We start from the raw sequence: 23,170 nt of genomic DNA on the forward strand, positions 1-23,170 counted from the left end.
TTGGATGGGCCTTCCTGAAAAGCCACTTGGACGAGGCAGCTGGCAGGTACTCGTTTGACTGTGGTTCCTCCTCCTTCCTGCCGTCTGGAACATGCTCCTGATGGTAGGGAGATCACTGGCATGTGGATGAGGGCCTTACCCTAGGATGGGAGAGCAGAAACTGAAAGGAGCCAGAGTGCCTGATGACATCATGGAGCCGCGGCCTCAGCCCTGAGATGCCTACCTCCAGATCCCTTCTTACTGGAGATGAAAATGAACTCTTATCATGTTCAAACCTTAGCTGTTTGCATTTCCTGGGACAATGCAACTCAATTCCTACATTTACTACAGTGATTGATTCAGGCCAGTTTAATAAGAGTGGAGGTTAGGACCTCTGTCTGATGGTAGTTTTACCGGATGCCCTCCCATCATCCAACCCACATTATTAGAAAGGCAAATTCTCAGCCCCAACCCCAACCTACTGAGTCAGCAATCTATTCTAATAACCCTACAGGTGATTCTGAGACTCTCAAGTTTGAAAACCACTGATTTACAGAGATCTGCAGAGAAAGGGAGTCAAGCCCTGATCAAATCATGCCTGAACTACACGTCTGGGTTTCCTGAATTATGTAACCCAATAAATACACTTTCTTTTGTGAAACTAGTTAGAGCAGAGGGTTCTGTTACTTGTACCTGAAAACACTCCTACAGTTGCGGCCTCGAGGTCACTATCCTCACAGGGCACAAAATAGTACCCAGAAATATTCTGTTCCATGTCCGTTTGAGAGGCAGAAGTAAGGAGTAACCACATCGACAACAATGGCTCCAGTCAAAAAGGAGACTTGATTAGATTTAAAGCCTTAGCCAGACAGACTGTCAGAGGATGCATCTAAATAGGCAGAACCGTTGTGCTGGCTTGGAGGTTAGGAACGAATCTCTAGTTCAGAAGTGTGCACACCGCGTGTATTCTGCGCTGTCCTGTCTCCTGTGTTAACTGCAAAACACAGGAGAGATGGTTCTACAACATAAGGGATCCAGAGCAAATAACAGTGATTATAATCTAGTCCCTAGGGGTGCCTGGGTGGTTCAGTGGGTTAAGCCTCGGCCTTCGGCTCAGGTCATGATCTCAGGGTCCTAGGATCGAGTCCCGCATCGGGCTCTCTGCTTGGCAAGGAGCCTGCTTTTTCCTCTCTCTCTCTGCCTGCCTCTCTGCCTACCTGTGATCTCTCTCTCTGTCAAATAAATAAATAAAATCTTTAAAAAAAAAAAATCTAGTCCCAGACTGTCCACTTTTCCTTCCATAAGAATACTTTAAGAATTTATTTGAGAGTGCGCTGCAAGCGCACACATGCGCACAAGCAGAGGGAGAGGCAGAGGGAGACGGAGGAGGCTCCCCACTGAGCAGGAAGCCAGACGTGGGGCTCAATCACACGACCTCTGCTAAAGGCAGACATTGAACCCACTGAGCCACCCAGGATACACCATATGAATACTTTTCTCAATGGCCCCATAATCATAATGTATATACTGTATCACTCACATACTTTTGGCTGTAGCAGAAAACCTAAACTCAAGTAAATGGCTTGACAAATGCTTGTTATCTTACATATCCCAGAGGGCGTTTTCTCCCCGCTTGGTGGGGTAGGGGGGAGCGCCAGGGTTGGCAGGTTCAACAGCCTGCTGTCCGGGGTTGGTAGCTAAGAAAGAGCAGGACCACAGGAAGGATTTTAGAACAAAAAGCCCCCTTCCTACAGGACAAACCATAAGTACTGAAGACACTTACTTCAGTGTGGAGAATACTTACGAGGGAATGGCTGCCTTTTGAACCTCCTTTGGGGAAATCTCTTTACTTTTAGTGGAAAAATAAATGTCTATGGCCAGTGGCCTCTGTAGAAGAGGATTAAGCCTGAAGTGGCTATAGGGGAATGGCCCTGTTGGATGAGTGAGCTTTAGGTGTGTTTTCCAGCCCAAACCCCACTTCCGTCCCCTGCCCCAAGGGTGGCCATCCTGGGATTCTTCTGCGGTCAGCTCTCTGGGATGGAATGCCTTCACTTAGAACTTCTGCCCTGCACTGGTGTGTTCCCTGCTCCACAGACCTTTGTTTCAGCTCCACCTCTGGCCTTCTGCTTGGACCAGTCCCCTGTCCCAGTGCTCGGCCCTCTCCCTACTCCTGTGACTCATCTTGCTCAGGGCCCGGATCCAGGCCTGCCTCCTCAGTGGCGTCTTCCCCAAGGGCCCCAGCCTTCTTGGGTCACTTTCTATTTTCGACTCCAGTGTTTGCTGTCTGTTGGGAGCTGATTGTGGTATCTGCCATACAGTTTCTGGCAGAACTTTTTTGTCTATTGCCTTTTCAGGCAAGCTATGCCAGAATTCCCCAATCCGAGGGCAGGGTGGGCGGGGTGGCCTGCCGGACCATGTAAGGGTCTGGATGAGAGGGAGAGTTGGGAGCCGGCCTGAGAACACGCTCCACAGGACACTGTGATTCTTTTGCTCATAAAACATCCTTGAAGGCTAAGCAGCAGCATGTCAGTGAGAGCTTTTCTCTTTGGAAGGGCCCCCATGAGACAAGAGAGCTTTCAACTGCAAACTTTTGAGCACCAGGGACCCTAAAACAGGAGCTGGATGGAGGGAGGGTCTTCCGAAGTAAATAGGATGTCGGGTCTGGGACCACAGCTGCCCGAGTGGAGGCTGTGTGGTCGTGGCACCGGGGCAGCACACTTGTGCTATCCATACCCGCCGACCTCATTCTGTCACCATTCTCTCAGTCCTGATGCTCTGGGGCCCAATCTCCTGTTTTCCTCTCCTCTGTCAGGCTGGGTTCATCCCTTGGGATCTGCCTCCATGGACACGAGTCAGACAGACGGTCTCCCCGACCAGCTTCCTGAGAAGAGCCAGCGTGTCAAAGCAGGCATGGGGCCCAGGGAAGGCAGAGGAAGAGGGCCAGGGCAAGCGAGGGTGCGGACTTTAACCACACATACAGGCTTTTCATAAGAACTTTATTTCTCAAAAAGGGGGAAGAATCCAAAGTATTAAAATAACCTAATTTTTGTTTTGGAGGAAAAGGGTAGGATGACAAAATAATTTATATAAAAATTTCAAGCATAATTGCTATAGATACTTCATCCCGGGACTCGCAGCTCCAGGTTCCAACAGCATCCCAAGTCGTGCTGAATCTTCTGGGCTCGGAGAGGCACAAGCGTCTGGAATGCTGCTTTATCTTAATCCACAATAAATATAAAAGGTCAATCCTCCCTGTGGAAATGATTCAGTCCATTTTTGCGACTGTTTCTGATGAGAATGCTGAAATGAAGGGCTGTCCCTCTTCTAAATTCCAAGCCTTTCCTTTTTGAAGATGAGTGAGCGTAAGGAGATGAAATGTGGAAAAACATATTAGGTGTGATGGGCTCTAGTGCCAACCAAATGTCAGGGGAGATGTTACCTCATTGAGGCAATACAAAGGTAAAAGCAGCGTGATTTTCCCGTTGACTTTTTTGTGGGGAAGCTGCACCTTTCTGTTCCTATCATGAAGGGAACTGGACCATATGAAGCAACGTCCCTAACTGCAGCAATTAAGTGAAGCCCCCATTCATAGAGATTATTTTCTAACTAAAAAAGAGATGGGTGAATTGGAATATGCACGTTAGCCATCCCTGGCATAGCCAAATGGAGCCCAGAAGCATCTGGGTGCACTTTCCAACAGGCAGACCCTTCCACGAAGTCGGAGATGAGAAATGGCTCATCCCCTGACATTCTTAAGATAGGTTTAACTGTGAAGACCTCTTGAATCTTTCCTGGCTCTTCTCGGAATGCTTTCAGTTGGTGTTTCTCTGAGGCACAGGGAGGTTCTCGTGAAGGTATTTTAAACTTCCATGCTCTGAGAAATCTGAGACCACGTGGTCCTGCCCTCGCAGCAGCCACTTAGTGGTGAGTAGTCCCTCAAGTCCCACTGGTCCCCGTGCGTGGATCCTCGATGTGCTGATGCCCACTTCGGCTCCTGAGGAAAAGCATGGATGAGGATGCGGCTTTTCCCAGTCCCTGCTTCCTATCCGCCCAGCAGACCCACAGCTCTTCCTCTCCTCATGTGCCACCCTCTCACCCCGCCCACTCCTGCTCCATCCTTCCCAGATCAGCTTGAGCTCCACGGTCCCCTTCAACATGTCCTCTGGTCATTATGAATCATAAGCCCTCTACTTCTGATAAAACACAATGTGTGGGCTCTCCTCCACACTTTTATCCCAAATGCATTTTGACAATACTAGGAATGCTGGCTGATATCTGCTTGGTGTCTAGATTGTGTATCATAATTTGACATTCAGGCATTTTTTTGAAGCATACAACTATGTCCAGTATCAAGGTTTCATCTCCTCAACTATTCTCTAAGTCCCAGAATGGAAGGGATGGGACATGTTCTCAGTATCCCCCAGAATTCTTAGTACATAGGCACTCACTAGACAGTTACCGTCTAATAACTGTCTGAATTGCACAAATACTGAATACACGAAAGGGGACTATTCGTTTTCCTTCCCTCTTGCTCTAAGCTTAGACTCATGGCGTTAGGGGTTTTCCATGGTCTGGCTGGGTGTCCTGCAAGGGATACAGTGGAAGCAGGGTTCTCTCGTCCATCACAATTTTCCTGAGCATGAACTATGCAAGAGGCACCATGTTGGGCCCTAGGGAGGCAGTGGTGAATACCCAATGCAAGGTCATGTTATCTTAGAGCCCATACTTCTGTGGGCAAGGCAGTCAAAGAATAGTTTAGCAAATAATTCCTTGTGCTGCTAGGAGTGCACGAAAGGGTGCTGGGACAGACCGTGTGAGACGGGGGGCCACACGAGTAGAGTGCTTAGGGAGAGTCTCCCTGAGAAGGGACTTTCCTCTGAACCCTGAACAATGACAAGAATCCAGCCAGTGGAGGGGCAGGTGGAGAGGCGCCGCAGGCAGAGATCAGCAGTGCAGAAGCCTGAGTGAGGACGTGCCAGGGAGTAGTGGTTGGCAAGGACAGTGTGACCACCAGATTTGAATTCTGGTTTAATAGCATAGGGACCACAAGACTTCGGGCACATGGTGGAACAATCTTTTCTGCTTCCATTCATTTGGAAAACGAGGAACAGAATAGAACCCATCACGTAAAACTAAGTGAGACAATGCATGTGATACACTTAGCACAGCGCTGAGAATATGTAAATGCTCAATAAACACCATCTGTCACTGTTATTAATGCACTTCATAGGAATTTAACTCAACCAGAGTTTGAGCATTTGCTCTGAGCACGTGATGGACAGACGATGGAGTGGTCATTTGCTCTTTCCCCATCCTGGACTTTTGCTTGAAAGCTAGGTACCTCAGCCCCTAAAAGTATGCTGCTATTTCTTCATCAACAACACGGAAAATGAAAATCAGTGAAAGGAAGGGATGTGACAATTAAATCAAAACCCCAACATAACAGAAATAGGTAACTAACAGTAAAGAGCCTAATGACTAAGAATAACTGGATAAAATTCTCTTTAACAACCTTTAGTAATTCAGTGAGAACTGTTCTCTAGGCAGATCTATTCAAAAGTTCAGAAGAATTAAAATAATTCTCAGATGTGTCACAAATGCCTATTGGTGCTCTTTACAATGGTACCCCTGAAAACCAGAGACCGTCTGAAAATCTCTATACTGGGGAATGGAGATTTTCTTTTGTTCTTTCTTCATGGGGCTCGAACTTACAACCCTGAGATCAAGAGCTGTATAGTCTACCTGAGCCAGCCAGGTGCCCCTGACTTTATTTCTAATGAGGGATGGGGAGAAGGGGGGGGGGTTTCTTCCTTTCTTTTTTTTCTAAAGTTACTTTTCTGAAGCTTTTTGTTTCAAAGGCATGCTTTAGAAATAAACCTTGCACCTCTGGACTTACTTGTTTTTGATACTGCCTATTTAAGCCCAGCATACGTATTAAAACATTCTATTGTCTTGTCCTCACGGGGAATCCCTCTCAGGTAACCTGGCTTTGTCTCACTGAAGGAGTGAGTCTGCAACAGCTCCTGAGGGACCTTGGCATGCACGCCTGTCATGACCTGTGCACGCAGGCATGCTGTGCTCTGCCCGTACTGTAACGGGAACAACCCAGGCTCTGGACTTGTCCAAGTGTGGGTCTGGGGGACAGCTCGGGGGCTTTGGGCAAGTTACTTCACTTCTCTGAATTTCAAAGGTCTATGAAAAAGAAAAACAAGTACCTACCTTCTTAATACACAAAATGTTTAGAGCACAGGACTTCTCCCAGCCCATGGCTGCTCTGAGGATTCTCTCTCATCAACCGCCCTCCCACAATTCTTCTCTTTTATCTTAATCAAGCATGTGTGACTTCAAAGAACAGGTGTCTCCTCCACCCTCACCAGCTCCTTGGACACGGTGATTCACAAAGGGGCCTCTTTCTCGTGATCAGAATCTTTCTTACCCAGTCCGAACCGGTAGCCATCAGAGAAGCGAGTGCTGGCGTTCCAGAACACACAGGCACTATCTACATGCTGGAGAAAGAACTCTGCTGTTTTCTCTGCAGCATAAAGAGAGAACACTGAGTTAGGGTGACCCATGGAAAATATCCTTCCTTATAGTCACACATTGGTGACTGACCAGGGCTGGGCCCAGGGCCCTGAAGAGCTTCCCCACGCATTAAACATGCAGACTTGTGAAAAATCTGAAAAGGAAGAAGGCTAACCCAGCTTCATCAGTGTCTGTTATGGGAAGAGTAGTTGCCTGGAAAAGACTGGGTTGGAATACAATCTCCTCCTGTAGACAAACCCTTCATGCTGCAACAGCTTAACATACTATCTCTTTATAAGGCTCCGGAACCAGAATCCCTAAGTCTGAATTCCAATTCCGTGCCATGCCCACTAGCTGGGTGACCTTGAGCAGGTTTCTGAACCTCTCTGTGCCTGAGCAAAATGGAGACTAATAGTATCACCTAGCTCACAGGGTTGTGTGGAGGATAAAAGGACTTGACATCCACAGAGCACTCACCCCAGAGCCTAGCACATGTAAGTGCTAGTAAACATTAGCTATTATTATTGGCAGTGTTGTGATTCCCCAATAAACCAACCACAGATCCCTTAAGGGGCCATGCTGGCTGCCTTTCCCGCTGGGCCTCCAGTGCCTGACAACTTGGAGGTCTCTCAGTACACATCTGTGCAATGAATGAATGTGTGTGAAGAGCTGCTTCTGCCCTCAGCCCCCTGAGCCTGGGTTTCCTCAGCTGTAAGTGGGTTTATTCCAAAAGCCTGGAGAGACTATTGTCTGGATTAAATGGTAATCCCTGTGACAGAGAATGAGTCATCTCCAGAGTAGCTAACCATCTCTTCCCTGCCTCCTCCCCTGGGGCCACTGCGACAATACAGTGAGGCAGCAGATGGATAAATACAACCAATGCCAGGCATTATCATTAGTCTATTCAGACTATGTTTTCCTGTAGCCAGAGGGGCTGAGAGGAGCAGGACCCCATGGAGACCAAGGTGGAAAAACCAAGTGCCATATGCCTGAGGCACGTGTGCACATGTGCACTGACCATTCTCCGTGACGATGACATCTGTGTGCGAGCTGCCGTACTTGTGGATGTGGTCAATGGCCTCCTGGACGCTGTCCACCACTTCAATGCACAACTCCAGGTCCCCATACTCCGTTCGGAGGGACTTCACTTCAGAGGGGCTGAAGGTCAGATAGGAAGCGAACTTGGGGCCTGCGTGAATTTTCACCTGGAGCAGAGGAAGTTGAGGGGTGACAATATAAACACAGCAGCAGGAAGCCAGCTCACACTTCTTCTCTAGGTCCAAATAGCCAGACGAGCCTGAAGCGGGGAGCTTGTGGGTGCTGCAGCACAGATGATTAAACCAGCCCTGACTTCCTTTAGAAGCAGCACTCCACCCTCCAGGATGCTCTGCTTGGGAAAATGCCGACTGGCCACTTGCCAGCAAGGGGCCCTCAGTTAAAACTGGAACAGGGATTTAAGCAGGAAGCCTCTGAATGTTAAGAATGTGCAAGGCATTTAACAGGCTATCAACATAAGCCCTCAACCGCTGGCATTTTACTGAAATGAACACTTGACTACAAAAATCCCATCCCCTGCATATGGGACTCAGATATGGAATCACATGGAAAGGGGGAGATGGCTCGTATACATTTCTACTCCTTCCCTCCAGAAAGTCATAGGTGTGCTTTAGAGGAAAAGAGTAGTTAGTCGGTAGCCAGGTCAAACTGTGGTTACTTGTCAGACTTCCAACTTTTGTCAGGCCCCACCTCTAGGCTCAGCTCAGTGACAGACTTGGGGGTTAATTGTGCTCCTGGCTGGAGGAATTTAAGAACTGGGGGCTGGACACTGAGGGTCCCCCCTCACAAGTCTGATCGCACTTAGGCTTCATTCTCTGAGACCTCCACAGGGCAGTGCTCAAGTCTTGATTCTTGGGGACCAAGCTCTTGCTTTCACTCAAGTTACAACAAGCGGTGTTTGTCCTATTCTTATTGTTCCCAAGGCCCTTTTTCCTGGAACCCCTCTTCTTCCAGGCCTGGGGACCAACCATGTTCTCCTCAGGGAGAGGAAACCCATCCCTGAGCCCTAGCTCTGGGCAAGTCATCCTGCTGGTTTACTTCAGGAAATACAAAGATATTATATGAGGTACACATATTGACTAATTTTGATTCAAAGAATATTGCAAGGCAATCTTGAGAATGACTAAGGATATCATGGGTTTGTCTGAATCAGGAACAGGAGGTTTATTCCTGGCTAAAGGACATTTTCCTCCTGTCTAGTCCAGTTCAGTGCGGTGTATGGCATACACAGGTGGCCCAATAGTATCAAGGAAGGTCCCAAACATGAGTGATCATGTAATCTAATTCCATTTTAATTTGTGGGGCGCATTTTCATTTTCAAAACAATCCTTTCAGGCTCTCATTGGGACCATGCCCATGCATTTATAAGATGACTCGGGCCTTCCTTTCCAGGTAAAAGATGAAAGGAAAAAGACATACTCAGGGTCTAAGCAACCAAGGCCAGCAGCCACTTTCTCTAAATGCTGCGCTTGTTTATGTAATTATAAAAGGGTGCCATGGCATCAGATATTAAAGTTTACAATGTGTTCTGCCAGAAAACCTGAGATTGCCCACTTCTGCCTGGAGAGCATCTATTTTCTTGCAATTAGAAACTTAAGATGGAACATATATTTGTCTGAAACTTATCGGCACTGGTTTTTACAACCTCAATGAAATGGTAATAAAACAATCTAGGGAGAACATTATACAAACTGTTGACTCCCAAATATCATCGTATTAAGGACATCAATACTGGTAATTGAAGACACTGGTGGAGGAGTGGACACATATAAATCTCTGTTTGAAAACATTTCTGCACAATGTTTCCAAATCAAATCCAAGCAGAAATGTGTGTTCAGAAATAAACTTTAAACAAGGCTGCCTCTATAAAAGGCTCCCAGAAACAGAACTGCCACGTGATCTGTCTTATCTTTGCCCTCTCTTAGCACTTACCACATTCCACTCTGTAATAAAGCTATTGGAATATGGGTTTCTTCCATTGACTAGATTTTGACAAAGCAGGGATGTGTCTTACTCGCTGTGTACTGAGCACAGAACTATGTCTGAGCACATAACTATGTCCACAGTAAATGCTAAAAAATACTGCTTCTTAAATTGCCATAAATGGTATGGCAGCTGCTCCTGGTCTAATCCCACAGGCTTCAAAATCTCAAAATGGAAGACAGGAAGTGATGTATGAGTCCTGGGACTTGTCATACCTGTTCCACTCTCAGCATGTCAATGATCTGGTCAAATAATGGTGTTCTCAGCAGATCTCGGTGGATTAAGAGAGTCTCCAAAGCATTACAGGCAGCTGGATATTCACATTTAGAGTCTCGGACTGAAAAAAGGAAGACAAAGAACTGTTTCTAGTAACGTGCTCCCAAGCCACACAGGATCTGATAAATATCTTGCCTTGTAAACAGCAGGGGCCCCATCCAGCTCACCCAGTCTGGTGACTTTATCAACGCTGGCCTCTGAATCCACATACATGTGGCAGATTCCCTCACTGTGCCCCATCACTGGGATTCCCTTAGCAGCTTTCTGGATATCTCTGACCAGCTGGGAAGAGCCTCGTGGAATGATCAGATCTATCATTTTGTCTAAGCGACAAAGATCTTCCACTTCTTCTCTGGTATTCACCTGAAGAGGTACAGAATAAAAACAAAAATGACATCTGATCTAACGAAATATAAAGTAGCAGCACCCAGAGTGCTGCTGACCACCTCTATCCTGTGATGAAGTGCTTGTCAAGACACTGGGGTGATAGCCTTTTCCCCTCCTCTTTTAATTTCACCCATATGTCATGTGACTTACAACAGAAATACAAATACGTATGTACGAGAATGTTCATAGCAACTTTATTCTGTGTAGCCCCAAATCGGAAACAACCCTAAAGTTGGCCAAAGGAAGAAAGGACAAACTGTAGTATATACATGTAAATGGAACACCACATGGCGACAGACAAGAGAAAACAACAGCTTGAGGTAACATTGTGGATGACCTTCACAGACATAATGGTGAACAAAAGTAAAAGAACACAAAGGAATGCCTGGGTGGCTCAGTTGGTTAACCTTCTGCCTTTGGCTCAGATCATGATCCCAGGACTGAGCCCTGGCACCAGAACAGGGAGCCTGCTTCTCCCTCTTCCTCTGCCCATCCCCCCTACTCTCCCTCTCTCTCAAATAAATACTTTAAAAAACCCCAACAATACAAAAGAGTGTATTTTGTATGATGCCATTTATAATGAAGTTCAAAAGTAACCAAAACAGGGGCACCTGGGTGGCTCAGTGGGTTAAAGCCTCTGCCTTCGGCTCAGGTCATGACCTCAGGGTCCTGGGATTGAGCCCCAAATCAGGCTCTCTGCTCAGCAGGGAGCCTGCCTCTCTACCTACTTGTGATCTCTGTCAAGTAATTAAATAAAATCTTAAAAAAAAAAAAAATGTATAACCAAAACAGATTCAATGTGAAAAAAGCAAAGAGGGGGCCATTACAAGGGGAAGACGGCCATACTGATTAGGAGGGACACAGGAACCTTCTGGGGTGCTGCAAATGTTCTACAGCTGGATAGGCTGCCAGTTATATATGTGTGTACATGATCCATGGAAAACGTCCTAGAGTTGTTCATATAAGATCTGCACAATTTACTGTATGGATATGATACAGCAGTAGGAAGAAGGCTGGAAGGAAACCTGTCTAATTAAGCTAGGATGTAGCAGAGCTGGGATTTGAATCCATCAAGTCTGTGCCCTTTCCACCCCCTATGTTGTTATAGAAAAAATCTAATTCTTGTCAGTGAGTATGTAAGGCAGTGGGTTTACAGACACTGTCCCAACAGCAAGCAGAATCCCAGCACGTTGGAGTAAGTGGGCCTCCATAGAGAAAGAGAAGGATCTGGAGTCAGCTGAGGTTCAAATCTACACTCTCCCTGATTTTCTGTGAGTTACTTCTAGCACTGAGCCTGTTTTTTCCCTAATACTGATGGCATTTTCCTGCTACGGTTGTTGTGAGGGCTGAATGAGGTACGGATGGAAGCTGCCTTGCCTACAGCAGGTGCTCAGTAAACTCCAGCTATTACAGTCCAGTTCAATGATTCCACTTGCTGATTGAGGAGAGTAAGACGATGGTTAAAATAATGAGCACAATGACAACAGTGATAATAGCATGACCTCAAACTCACATGCTGCACAATGGGTTCATAAACTCTTTCATCTGACTTGCCCTAAATCACTCTGCCAGTGGGCAGAACCCTGACCTGATACTCTACGTAAGTGTGCCCCAAGAATGAAGGGCTACTAGGCATTCTTGTAAATCACAGTGCCAGGGCACAGCTGTATGACAGTGGCCTTCCCAAGCCACTGATGACTTCTTGGGCCAAGGAAGCCTCTGGCATCATCCAGGGTCAGCAGGTGCACAGAACCTGCCACTTTTCCAGTCAAGCTTGCCTGTACAAGTGGCTTGACCTTAGGTAACCTTAGCTTTGCTTCAAACACCCAAACACCTGACCTGGGGTTCTGTGCCTGATGGGGCTCATTCCCAAGGACCTACCAGCTGTATGGCCTCTTTCACTCCGTGGATTGAGAGGGCCTCTTGGGCCAAAAGGTGAAGAATCCGATTGCTGTGTGTGGCCTCCTTCCCTCCTTTGAGTAACAAGCCGTTACCACTGGCAATAGCCAAGGCTGCCACCTGCAGATCAAAGAGGGGAGCAGTGAGCCAAAGGGAAAAAGCAACCATCGCAACAGTAAGCACTCAACTGAGTACTCCTCCTGTGCCAAGCACTGTGTAGTCACTTTTTAAGACCTAATCCATTTAATCCTCATGGATAAAGGGAGGAAAGACTCCCATGCTCTCATCCTGCGTCCTAGAGTAAACAGGTGCTGGTTTTTCATCTGTTGTTTTTAAGTAGAACTGCTCCTTAAGACTTGATGCTAGTGCAAAGAAAGCTTTGCAAAGAAAGCAGTTATCATCCTACTGGTCAGTATGGTGGGGAAATGGTCCCAGATTTCTGGGAGAGTGGGTAACCAGTGGGACAACCCTCTAATGCCACCTTATGAATCAAGGCATGGCTGCTTAGTAAAATCTTTTAACACACGGTTTCTCAACATTAGCCTGTGATAGTCAAATTCCTTAAAGAGGTTGCATTCTAGTTTCCATGAACTACTAAAAGTTTTCCTGAGAGACTTACATCCAGGAGACCATCTGTGACACTAACAATAAAGGATCTTTTTCACATGGGCAAAACCAGCTACGAGATGAATGCCCTTGCAGGAAGCTAGAAGAGGTCAGGGAATAAAGTGCCCCAGTGAGCTGAGACGTGGAAATGTGCTCCTGCATTGTACTGTGAAGGTTTTATTTGGGTTCACGTCCCAGCTCCACCCTTTACAAGTGGCAGGAATAAGAACTTCTATAAACTTCAGTTTCTTCAACTATAAAATGTACATATGAATACCTACTTTGGAATCACTTGGAAGAATCAGTAACATAAAGACCTGAAAAGTCCCAAAAATTACCTCTGGGGGAGGAAAAAAGGTAAGACTTTCTCACCAAAAAAAGAGAAAAAAGAAAACTATCGTGGGAGACTTATTTCATGTGCTGAAAATACATTCTTCCCCTACCCAATGGCAGGCCCATACCTGGGGCAGACAGTCAGGGCGGGACTCAAAGATGACCAGCAGGACTCCAATTGGGACAGTCACTTGTTCTAGTTCCAAATTTTTGGCAATTCGGGTTCGGCGCAAAACACGCCCCACGCTATCCTGTGAGGAGGCTGCAATTTGTCGAAGGCCGATGGCCAGGCTGTTCAGTTTGGATGTGGAGAGGCTCAGGCGTTTCAGCAGAGGAGCTGCTAGTCTCCCTGAAGAGGTGTGAAGAACACAAGATAAAGGAGCAGCTCTGGGAGGGCCGCAGCTGCTCTACTGAACACACGGCACCATGTGAGGAACAGACACGAGCTTAGGGGTCTCGAGCAGACAATGACATGCCCCTTATACAGCTTCTCTAGGGGGCTCTTGGCAGGAGAGTTCACCATGTAAAGGCACTAACCCAATACCCACTGTGCTGGCAATTTCAGTTCCAGAAATCCATCATTTGCGTGAGCAAACTTGCATATAATGAGATACTTGTTACAGCATTTTTACAATAGAATCAAATTCAACTTGAAAATTTAGACAATGAACTACAGTGCAGTTGTACAAATAATGTTTCTATACAAACTGCTATAGAAAGCTGTCCAGGATACAGTTTGTGAAAAATCCAAAACTACCAAAAAACATGCATGATAAAATCCCATTTATCAAATTTTGCATATATGCATGTGGACATGGAGATGTCTGCTGATGATCTCTCTCAGCATTATTTTAATTTTTTGTAACAAGCTAATTTTTATAATCAGAAGCATTAAAGATATTTTCTTTTGAAATAAAAACTTAAAGAGAATTATGATAATTTCACATACAGCATTTTCTTTCAATTTAAATACACCATTTGCATGGTGTGACTGTCTACACACACACCCCTGACACACATATACACACACCAGAAAAATCACCTGGAAACATATAACACAAATCACTACTATAGTTAATGTTGAGATGAGATGATGAAAAATTTCCCTTTCTTTTTTTTCTTTCCTTTTTTTTAATGGTTATATCCACCAAGGTAAAATAATAAAAAGCTTTCTACTTAGGAGGGGAGGAACCAACATTATATTAAAAAAAAAGTTAAATCATCATTTTACCAATTATATCAATCCATTTTCTTCACTTTTCTCTGTGTTTTTTTTTTTCCTAAAGATTTTATCTATCAAAGAGAGAGAATAAGCGAGCACAAGTAGGGGGAGCGGCAGGGAGAGGGAGAAGCATTCTCCCTGCTGAGCAAGGAACCCAATGAAGTACTTGATCCCAGGACCCTGGGATCATAACCCGAGCCAAAGGCAGATGCCTACCCGACTGTGTCCCTCCCTATGTGCTAACAAGTTTTAAACACAGTGTTAAATGTTACATTCCAATTTTCCACCTCACAATGCATGTGTGTTTTCCATGTTGCCAAAACTGTTGTAATTACTGCTAAATACTCCACTGAGTTAATGTAGCTTAATGCACTTAACTAGATCTATGTTATTAATAAACACTGAGGTCGTCTGCAGTTTTCAGGGTGATAAATAACCCTGCTCCAAGAATCACTGCATACAGAATGGTTTTCTCTGCCTGAAATAATTTCTTAGGATACATTTCCTGACATGCGCTTACCGAGTTAAAGGGGGCCACCACGCTCCTGTATACCCAGGACTTTGTTTTAAGTCACTGTGTGTCCTTATGAATTTCCAGGGAGATATAAATAAGTGAGATTACCGATCAAAAGTCAGAGGTCTGCCAACAACTAGTTGTGTGACTTTAAGCAAAAGTTTTAACCTTAGTGGATCTTAATTCTTTTACTTTTAAACAACTGGTAAGATTATCATCAAAGATTTCTTCCATTTCTGAAAATCTATTTTATAACTTTCCAATACTGCAAAAATTCAAAAGACCAGATGTAAATTCTAAAGGAAGTTCCAAAGCAATAGCTCAAAATGTTTTAAGAAATCAAAGTAATGTTGATGAGCCAGCCTTGCAAGGTTTCTTTGAAGGGAAGACCACTAATCTGAATGTTTAATTTAAGGCACATTTATTCAAGAGAAAAGGAAATTCAAAGCCTCATAAAATCACCCCCCATTTTTTTAGGGTGGAGATACAGAGAATTAGGAAGGAGAGAAAGACTGAGGCTGACTTGACTCTCTACATATTTAGCTGTCTGCAGTGTGAGTTCGGCTGTATCACCCACTCTACCATTTGCACCTCAGGGGCATTTGTGGATGGCATCTGTTGCTAGCTCTGGGCGGACTACGCACTGATTAATTAACTACACGATATGCTATCTCTCATCACAGGCCTCACAAACTACTTCCACAACTATTTTACATGCATAGTCCATATGGGTTTGAATCCTGGATCTGTTACTGGCCATATGGTTTTAGGCATATGTCAACTTTCTTGTGCTTCAGTTTCCTCCTCTATAAAATAGGTATAATAAATATTAACGAACTCAAAGGTACCATGCTATAAAGATAAAATGATATCCTATCTATAAAGCCTTTTAGCACAATGCCTTGCAACATGGAAAGGCCTCAAGTTTTAGCTGCTATTAGTGGAATGTCTAAAATGATGGGGTCCTCAATCTTTTTTCTGCACTGAAACTGCCAAAGTATCCATGGCTCATGACCTGTAGGTATAGAAAAAGCCCCCTGGAGGGCTGTACCAGGGTATCTGGGAAAGGATCTGAAAATGGTATGTACAATTTGAAAAAGCCCAGTGAATATTAGCAAGCAACTCTTAATAAAAAAGATGTATAATACATTATTTCTTCTATAACAATCTCATCTTTAGGCAGACTATGACAGAAGAACTATTAGTAAAACAAAGAACAAAAACCAAAAGAAATCCTCCATAACACTGACTCCCAGTCACTTGGTCTTTACCCTCTGCCTCCTCCAAGTCTTTTTTGTTGGCTAACAGGATCTCCTCACGTTGGTCTGTCAACAGATCAGCCAGATGATGGATAATCTCTGCTCTCTAGGAAGAAAGGTAAAAACATTGAACAAATAAGCAAATACATTCATCCAAGAAGAACGCACAGCATACTTTTAAACCTACTCCTCTGAATAAGCCAGGTCTTGCTCCTAAACCCAAGGTCACCACTCACTGAAATGGCCTTACCTCCTTTCAATCCCATCTCAGCTCTCACTTTTTCCTTCCTCTCTCACTATTAATCTCCCTAATGAATGACAGACACAATCTGTCCCCAAGGGGCCAGCATTTGAATCAGCAGAGTACATCCACCTCCGCATACTCGGTATCACTGGCTTTATAGTTTAACTCCCAGGTTCTTTTACATAATTATTTAATGAATTCAGCCAAAGGGAGAAAACCAAGAGACCCCAATCCTTACCCACCTAGATTAAGAAGTGTAGCAAATGAGTGAGATTACTGAAGGAGCAATGGGAAGTGGCTTAAGAGACAAGCTAAGCTCTTCCTTTGCTTTCCTCTCTCTGCTTGTATTGTTTTAAATTCTCCTATTCCTCAGGCCACAGTGCTTCCTTGAAGAAACCTAAATGCATGACTCTCAAATCTGTCCTTAACAACACAAGCCTCAGGAATCCAATCCTCAGCTTCCACCTGCTTCCATTTCCAGACTCTTCACATCTGCTACTTCCCTGTGGGAAGGATCCTACTAGAGAGCAGGCTCTTGAGCTTGCATTTTATAGGTAAGTTAGGTGATTCAGATGGGTTAGAACAAGCAGTTTTCCTCCATTTCCCTGTTTGGAATATGGCAGGATTAGGGAGCTTCCTTGGTCTCATCATTTTCATGATGTTTTGATCAAAACATCAGATTGATGAAAAGCTACCTTAGGCCTCAGGCTACAAAGACAAAAGGGAAAATAAAATTTGGAGAAAGAAAAAAGGCAGAACAAATCTGAATCATACCTGTAACTAGAGTAACTCTCTGGGGTCATGAGGAATGAAGGGGGAGACAGGCTTGACTGTGCACTAAACCTTACAGCATGACTCACTCTGAAAACCAACAAAACTATTAGTTAGAGTTATTACCTGCTCAGGTTCCAAAGTGGCCAGCATCCTTCCTCCTGATCGAGCCATTTCTCCCTGCTGCTCAACGGTAGGACCTGTAAAAATATTTGCAAACATCAGATCACAGACTGCTACCACAGCACGTGCACAGAACGAATGCTCAGTGTTTTGGTGTGTTGTTTCCCAGAGGTCACTCTGGGAAAATGGCAAAAGAATAGACTAGATTAACTCAAGCACAAATACAAGAAACTTGTCTGTATTTCTAAACTGGACAACATAATTTATATCTTACGGAGTTCTTTCAAGTCCACCTTGGCTTATATTCTCTAATATGTTTCCACTTCTGAATGCAGATTATTTGGCAATTCTGTTTTTGTGAACAATTCAGAGTAAATATCATGTCTTACGCATCTTTGCATCTCTAGGCATCCAGCATGGGCCTAGCAAATGTTTCTTAAGAAAATGGATGTTTATATTCTTTAACTTATTGGTTTTAGAAAAAAACAGGAAGTCTAGCAGGGCAGGTTAGCTAAATTTAACAAAAGCAAAGCAAAGCCAATTTTACAAGAGTGTTGGAGACAATACCAGAATTCATGATATCAACACATGGATTTTGTGATCTCTGTTCCTAGAAGACAGCTTGGTCTTCAGTCTCATCTAGGCATGGTGTGGCTACCTATCATCCACAAACCATGGGACTCTACAAAGAACTACTTACCTGCAGGCTTTACTTCAGAAAAGAAGGTGCCAACTTTCTTTCCCTCCACGATATCTGTGATGACATGCCCAGACACCTTTGGGTGGGTTCCATTGGCAATAACCACAGAAGTGCCACCTTGCAAAGCCCAGAGGGCTGCTTTCACCTAGTAGGAAAGTTTAGATCCCATCATGAGATTCAGACCTTTGCAGGGTCTAGTCATCCACACTATAAACTTGCAAAAAATAGACAATACCATGTGATACTGAGCAATAGAAGTATATGCAGGAATATTTCCAACAGCTTGGAAGGTCTGAACACACACACAGCTCATGCCTTCTTTCCAGCCCAACTTCAGCATGTGCTGCCTAATGCTGAGTCAATCTGCCCTTTATGTTCAGTGTTCAGTCTGGTGTTTGACCAGAATCTGAGCCTGAGTTCTTTTAGCCTTTGCATACCTTTTTAGTATGTCTCCGCCATTGCCACGTATGATGCTGTATCTTAAGGGTATTACTTCCTAGAGTAATGGGAGGGAAGAATTTCTGAAAGATTTCATAAAGAATATTTGAGCTGGGGCACCTGGCGGCCTTAGTCCATGGAGTGTGCGACTCTTGATCTCTGGGTTGTGAGTTTGAGCCCCATGCTGGGTATAGAGATTACTTAAAAAAAAAAAATCTTAAAAGAAAAAAAGAAAGAGGGGTGCCTGGTGGCTTAGTCAGTTGAGCATCTGCCTTCATCTCAGATCATAATCCCAGAGTCCTGGGATTGAGCCCTGCATTGGGCTCCTTGCTCAGTAGGGAGCCTGCTTTTCCCTTTCCCTTTGTGTGTGTGTATGCCCACTCTAGCTCTCACTCTCTCTCAAATAAAATCTTAAAAAAAAAAAAAAAGGAAAAGAAACATTTGAGCTGATAATATTAGAGGATTTATGAATTATGAAAAATATACAGACCCTGCCCTTGACAAGTTTATAATATGAATGTACCATATAATATTAGTAAAGAGAACACATACGCAGACACGACTAAATATAGGTACATAATATGCATTAAGTCTGAATTTAGATATGCACATTTAAGTACATATGTGTTTAGTATCATAACCATTAATGCCCAAACACTCACAAAGTAAAAAGGATAAAATATTGTCTGGTTTTATATCTGTTACAGGCAGTAAGAGCATCAAATCCTTACCTTGGCTTCCATGCCACCCATTCCTACTCTTGACTTGGTTCCAAAGGTCACAGACTGCTGATCTCCAGGATAAAATATATCGATGAGCTTTGCATCATCTGACCCTGGGGGACTGTCAAAAAGACCTAAAAAGCAGACAAAAGTCAGTAATACTGCTGTAACGGAAGTGACTGTCCCCTAAAACAGACGCCTGGGCACCTGCCAACCACTCTGTACATGACTGAGCCAAATGAATTCTGTGTTCTAACAGCTCTAACCAGAAAAGGGAAGAAGGGATGTGTATAGTCTGCCCACGCTGAAAATCAGCAACAGGAGGACTCTCTTTACATACTTTTACAACCTGCCTTAATGAATGAATGCTTGTTAGTATCATGGCATGACCACATCCTTGGCACAAAACTTACCAGCCCTGTCCATTGTCTACAGGGAAGCTGTCCTCACCTCTGCCACTGTTACTTATGATGCTGAATTAAGGAAGTAACTGAAGGATGAGTGGCCACTGCAGAAGACACAGCAGCTATATACTATAACATGATTGTCTCCAAGTGGGATGAAACAGGAGACAGGTTTTCATGAACTCTCACAGCACCCTTTGAAACAGCCACTGACTATACTCTGCATATTATGGGCAAGCTGATGTGAAGGTTAGGCTTCGTCAGCAGAAGAGCACAGGACTCCCAGCATTCATTCTAGATTTATCATCACAAAGCCCATGTCCCTTTTATAACCAAACAGAATAACATAAAATACAAGTTACATGAAACATCATATGCATACAATCCATGATTAAAAATCTTAATAATTTCATTTGCAAAAAGAGCAAGTTAGAGGCTTGGAAAGAAAAATCATGGGCCTGTGAAAATGGAATCACTTTAAGGCCTGCGTGGGACACATACAGAGAGGAACTGCCCTGGGCTGGGGACTGGTCAATGATATCTGGGCAGTGATGTTTTTAAGTTACTGCTTTTCCTGTGGGAAAATACGGTCCCTCTGCTTCATTATTCCAAATCTCTAACACAACCCTGCTATATACATCCTCTCCAGGAGAAAGGTATCAAAGGAGTGATGGAAATGGTGTCTGGTATAGAACGAAGCGGTGCGAACCGTGGGCAGCCATGACAGGGGGAGGAAAAACCACCTCTCACCACCTCTGCCCACTGCAGCCCAGCATGCATGGCTCCTGGATTTAGGGCTGGAGTCTTTTCAGAAGGCACTATGCTATAAGATCATAAGCATGGATCCCAAGGCTGTTTTGGTTTCATACAAAAATAGCATGGGATGGGGCGCCTGGGTGGCTCAGTGGGTTAAGCTGCTGCCTTCAGCTCAGGTCATGATCTCAGGGTCTTGGGATCGAGTCCCGCATCGGGCTCTCTGCTTGGCAGGGAGCCTGCTTCCCTCTCTCTCTCTGCCTGCCTCTCCATCTACTTGTGATTTCTCTCTGTCAAATAAATAAATAAAATCTTTAAAAAAAAAAAAAAAAAAAAAAAAAGCATGGGCAAGGTTGTAAAGTTCTAAGCAATTCCTTCTCAAGAGATGCTGAGGAGGGCCTAGCATTCTGGTATTCTGCTTACTCCTCTTTTTCCCTTATAGTGGCTTCTCAAACCCATCAAGAGCATATTTAAAATTCTAATATCATGCTAAAAATCAACTTTCAGTGGATAACTAATCAGGGTTAATAACCCAAGCCTGTTTTATATACATGAATGTTCATAGTTGCGTTAGTTATAATAGCTCAAATGTCTACCAACTGATGAATAAGCAACTAAAATGTGGTGTATCTACAGAGTGGAGTATTATTTGGCAATCATGAGAAAAGTACTGATAAATGCTATCACACTGATAAGCAATTTTAGTGTTTGAGGCCGCCTTAAAAATGTTTCCTCGAGTCTAGTTCAAATTGGGTGTTACATACTTAACTTTCAAGTTCATGTCCTTTACCTTGCTAGGTAGTACAGGAGAGGGAAGGGTGTAGATTTTTAAATTGAACAGATCTAGCTCTAAAACCAGCCTCTGCTAAGCACTGTGTGACTCTGGATATACCATTTAGCTGGTGTGAACTTAATTTTTAATTTCTTCACCTGAATAGCAGAGCTAACCTATCTACTTTGCAAGACTGCTATAAGGATTCAAAAAAATTGACATTTATAAAGTACCTAGCACGGTATTTGTGCATAGTAGAAATTTAATAAAAATCTTCAGATTAACTGAAAACCCTTCTCTTCTAGAGTGGCTCACTCTTATCCCAACCTAGCTATTCCTGTCCTGAGATTTCAAATTTACGGTGGATAAAAATGGCACTAAGACTTCTTACAGGTAAAGAAATGGACATATAGGTATGATATATCAGACTTCCCACAAGGGCAGAAGACAGATCAATCCATCTATATCTGCCCCTGCCTCCATGAGGCAGCTCCCTGCTCTTAATCTTATACCCATGGAGTGTAAATGGAAAACAAGTCCTGCCAAAGTACCCTGCCTTGGGTCTGGGCTGGGAACCAAACAGGTTTTTGTGATCTCCTGGGAATGTAATGAGGGCCCTTTGGGATCCTGTTAGGTTTGGCCGATTTTAGACACAGCTACCATATTCCTTATGGGTCAAAATGTAAACTGGGAATAGCTTACAAGAGTGAGAAGAGTGAATGGAGAGTCAAACCGGAACCAAGAGGGACCCCTCTGAGGAAGGGGAAAGCAGGGTAGAAGAGATTAACATATAAGACCATGGTGGCCACATAGGCAGGACTTCTGCAGTGGCTCCAATTTAATATCACCTGTCTCATGATTTACATTAAAAACTGAAAATGATCAAACCACAGTGAAATAGCACTTCATCCCTATCAGCGAAAAGGCAGATTATAAGAGGTAAGTGTTGGCAAGGATGTGAAAAAACTAAAACCCTCATACAGGGCTGATAGGGCTATAAAATGATGCAGTTGCTTTGGAAACCAGTCTGCAACTTCTTCAAAAGGCTAAACATACATGAAATTACCAAATGATCTTGCAATTCTACACCTAGGTAAAACAAAAAACATGTCGGCACAAAAATCTGGACATGGATGTTCAGATCAGCATAAGTCTATCCCCTGATGAACACGTAAACACAATGGGGTATGTGTGCACAATGGAGTAGTAGTTGGCAATTAAAAAAAAAAAGGACTACTGACAGATGCCATGACATCCATCGATGAACCCTGAAAACATCATGCTAAATCAAAGAAACCAGTCACGAAGGATCACATATTATGTGATTCCACTTCTACAGAATGTCCAGAACAGGAAAATCCATAGAGACAGAAGATGTAGATGAGAGGTTGCCTGCGGTGGAGAGTGATGGCAAATAGGTACAGAGTGATAAAAATGTTCTAAAATTGTTGTCAGGGTTGAGCAACTGTATGAATATACCAAAAATCAATGAACCGAATAGTAAATCTTGAATAGCTGAGCTGTATGGTATATGAATCACATCTGTATAAAGCTCTTCTAAAAAGCAAACCTGAAATGCTTGGAAATGACAATATTTCAGCATTCAAACTCCATCTCCCAGATCCCCTCACCTTCTTTTTTTTAAAAGATTGTATTTATTTATTTGACAGACAAAGAACACAAGTAGGCAGAGAGGCAGGCAGAGAAAGAGGAGGAAGCAGGCTCTCCGCAGAGCAGACAGCCCAATGCAGGGCTTAATCCCAGGACCCTGGGATCATGACCTGAGACGAAGGCAGAGGCTTTAACCCACTGAGCCACACAGGCGCCCTCCTCACCTTCTTTTGAGCCATAAAATCCCTTTGTTAGACCATATGCCTCAGAAAAAAATGTTCCATAGGGTAAGAAAAAAAAAAATTCAAAGAACTTAAAGAGAGGAATTCACGTGCTCCCCCATTTGGTATTTAAAACAAAGGCTGGATTAAAGGAAAGGGCATCGCTTTGTACCTTCTACATCTGAAAGAACGATCAGGAGGTCAGTTTTCATTTCCACGGCCAGACGCGCAGCCAGGCTATCATTATCTTTAACACTAATAACCTGGAATGCAGGTAAAAAGTTAAAAGTGAATGAACTATGCAGCTCAAGATGTTCACAGAAGCACTCTGCTAGGTTCAGGCAGGCAAGATTAATGACTGAGTGTGTGGATGAC

General features: G+C 44.0%; 1 protein-coding gene across 4 annotated transcripts in view; it reads right to left on the bottom strand.

Moving 5' to 3' along the window:
- Positions 1 to 2,958: 2,958 nt before the first annotated feature.
- Positions 2,959 to 23,170, bottom strand: part of ALDH18A1 (aldehyde dehydrogenase 18 family member A1) — a 42,403-nt gene continuing 22,191 nt past the window's right edge. For 2 of the 4 annotated variants that reach the window (XM_082722594.1, XM_082722593.1), the window contains exons 7-18: positions 22,968 to 23,058; positions 19,044 to 19,168; positions 17,875 to 18,019; positions 17,178 to 17,251; positions 16,049 to 16,142; positions 13,170 to 13,390; positions 12,085 to 12,222; positions 9,984 to 10,179; positions 9,756 to 9,877; positions 7,520 to 7,706; positions 6,416 to 6,511; positions 2,959 to 3,973 (exon numbers count right to left, since the gene is read on the bottom strand). In XM_082722594.1, the coding sequence (XP_082578720.1) occupies positions 3,792 to 3,973; positions 6,416 to 6,511; positions 7,520 to 7,706; positions 9,756 to 9,877; positions 9,984 to 10,179; positions 12,085 to 12,222; positions 13,170 to 13,390; positions 16,049 to 16,142; positions 17,178 to 17,251; positions 17,875 to 18,019; positions 19,044 to 19,168; positions 22,968 to 23,058 (1,671 nt within the window). In that variant the 3' untranslated portion in view covers positions 2,959 to 3,791. Of the gene's footprint in view, positions 3,974 to 6,415; positions 6,512 to 7,519; positions 7,707 to 9,755; positions 9,878 to 9,983; positions 10,180 to 12,084; positions 12,223 to 13,169; positions 13,391 to 16,027; positions 16,143 to 17,177; positions 17,252 to 17,874; positions 18,020 to 19,043; positions 19,169 to 22,967; positions 23,059 to 23,170 lie in introns of all 4 variants that reach the window. The other 2 variants (XM_082722592.1, XM_082722591.1) reach the window with 1 other exon arrangement.

Source organism: Mustela nivalis (assembly GCF_964662115.1).
Source record: "Mustela nivalis genome assembly, chromosome: 2".
Taxonomy (NCBI): domain Eukaryota; kingdom Metazoa; phylum Chordata; class Mammalia; order Carnivora; family Mustelidae; genus Mustela; species Mustela nivalis.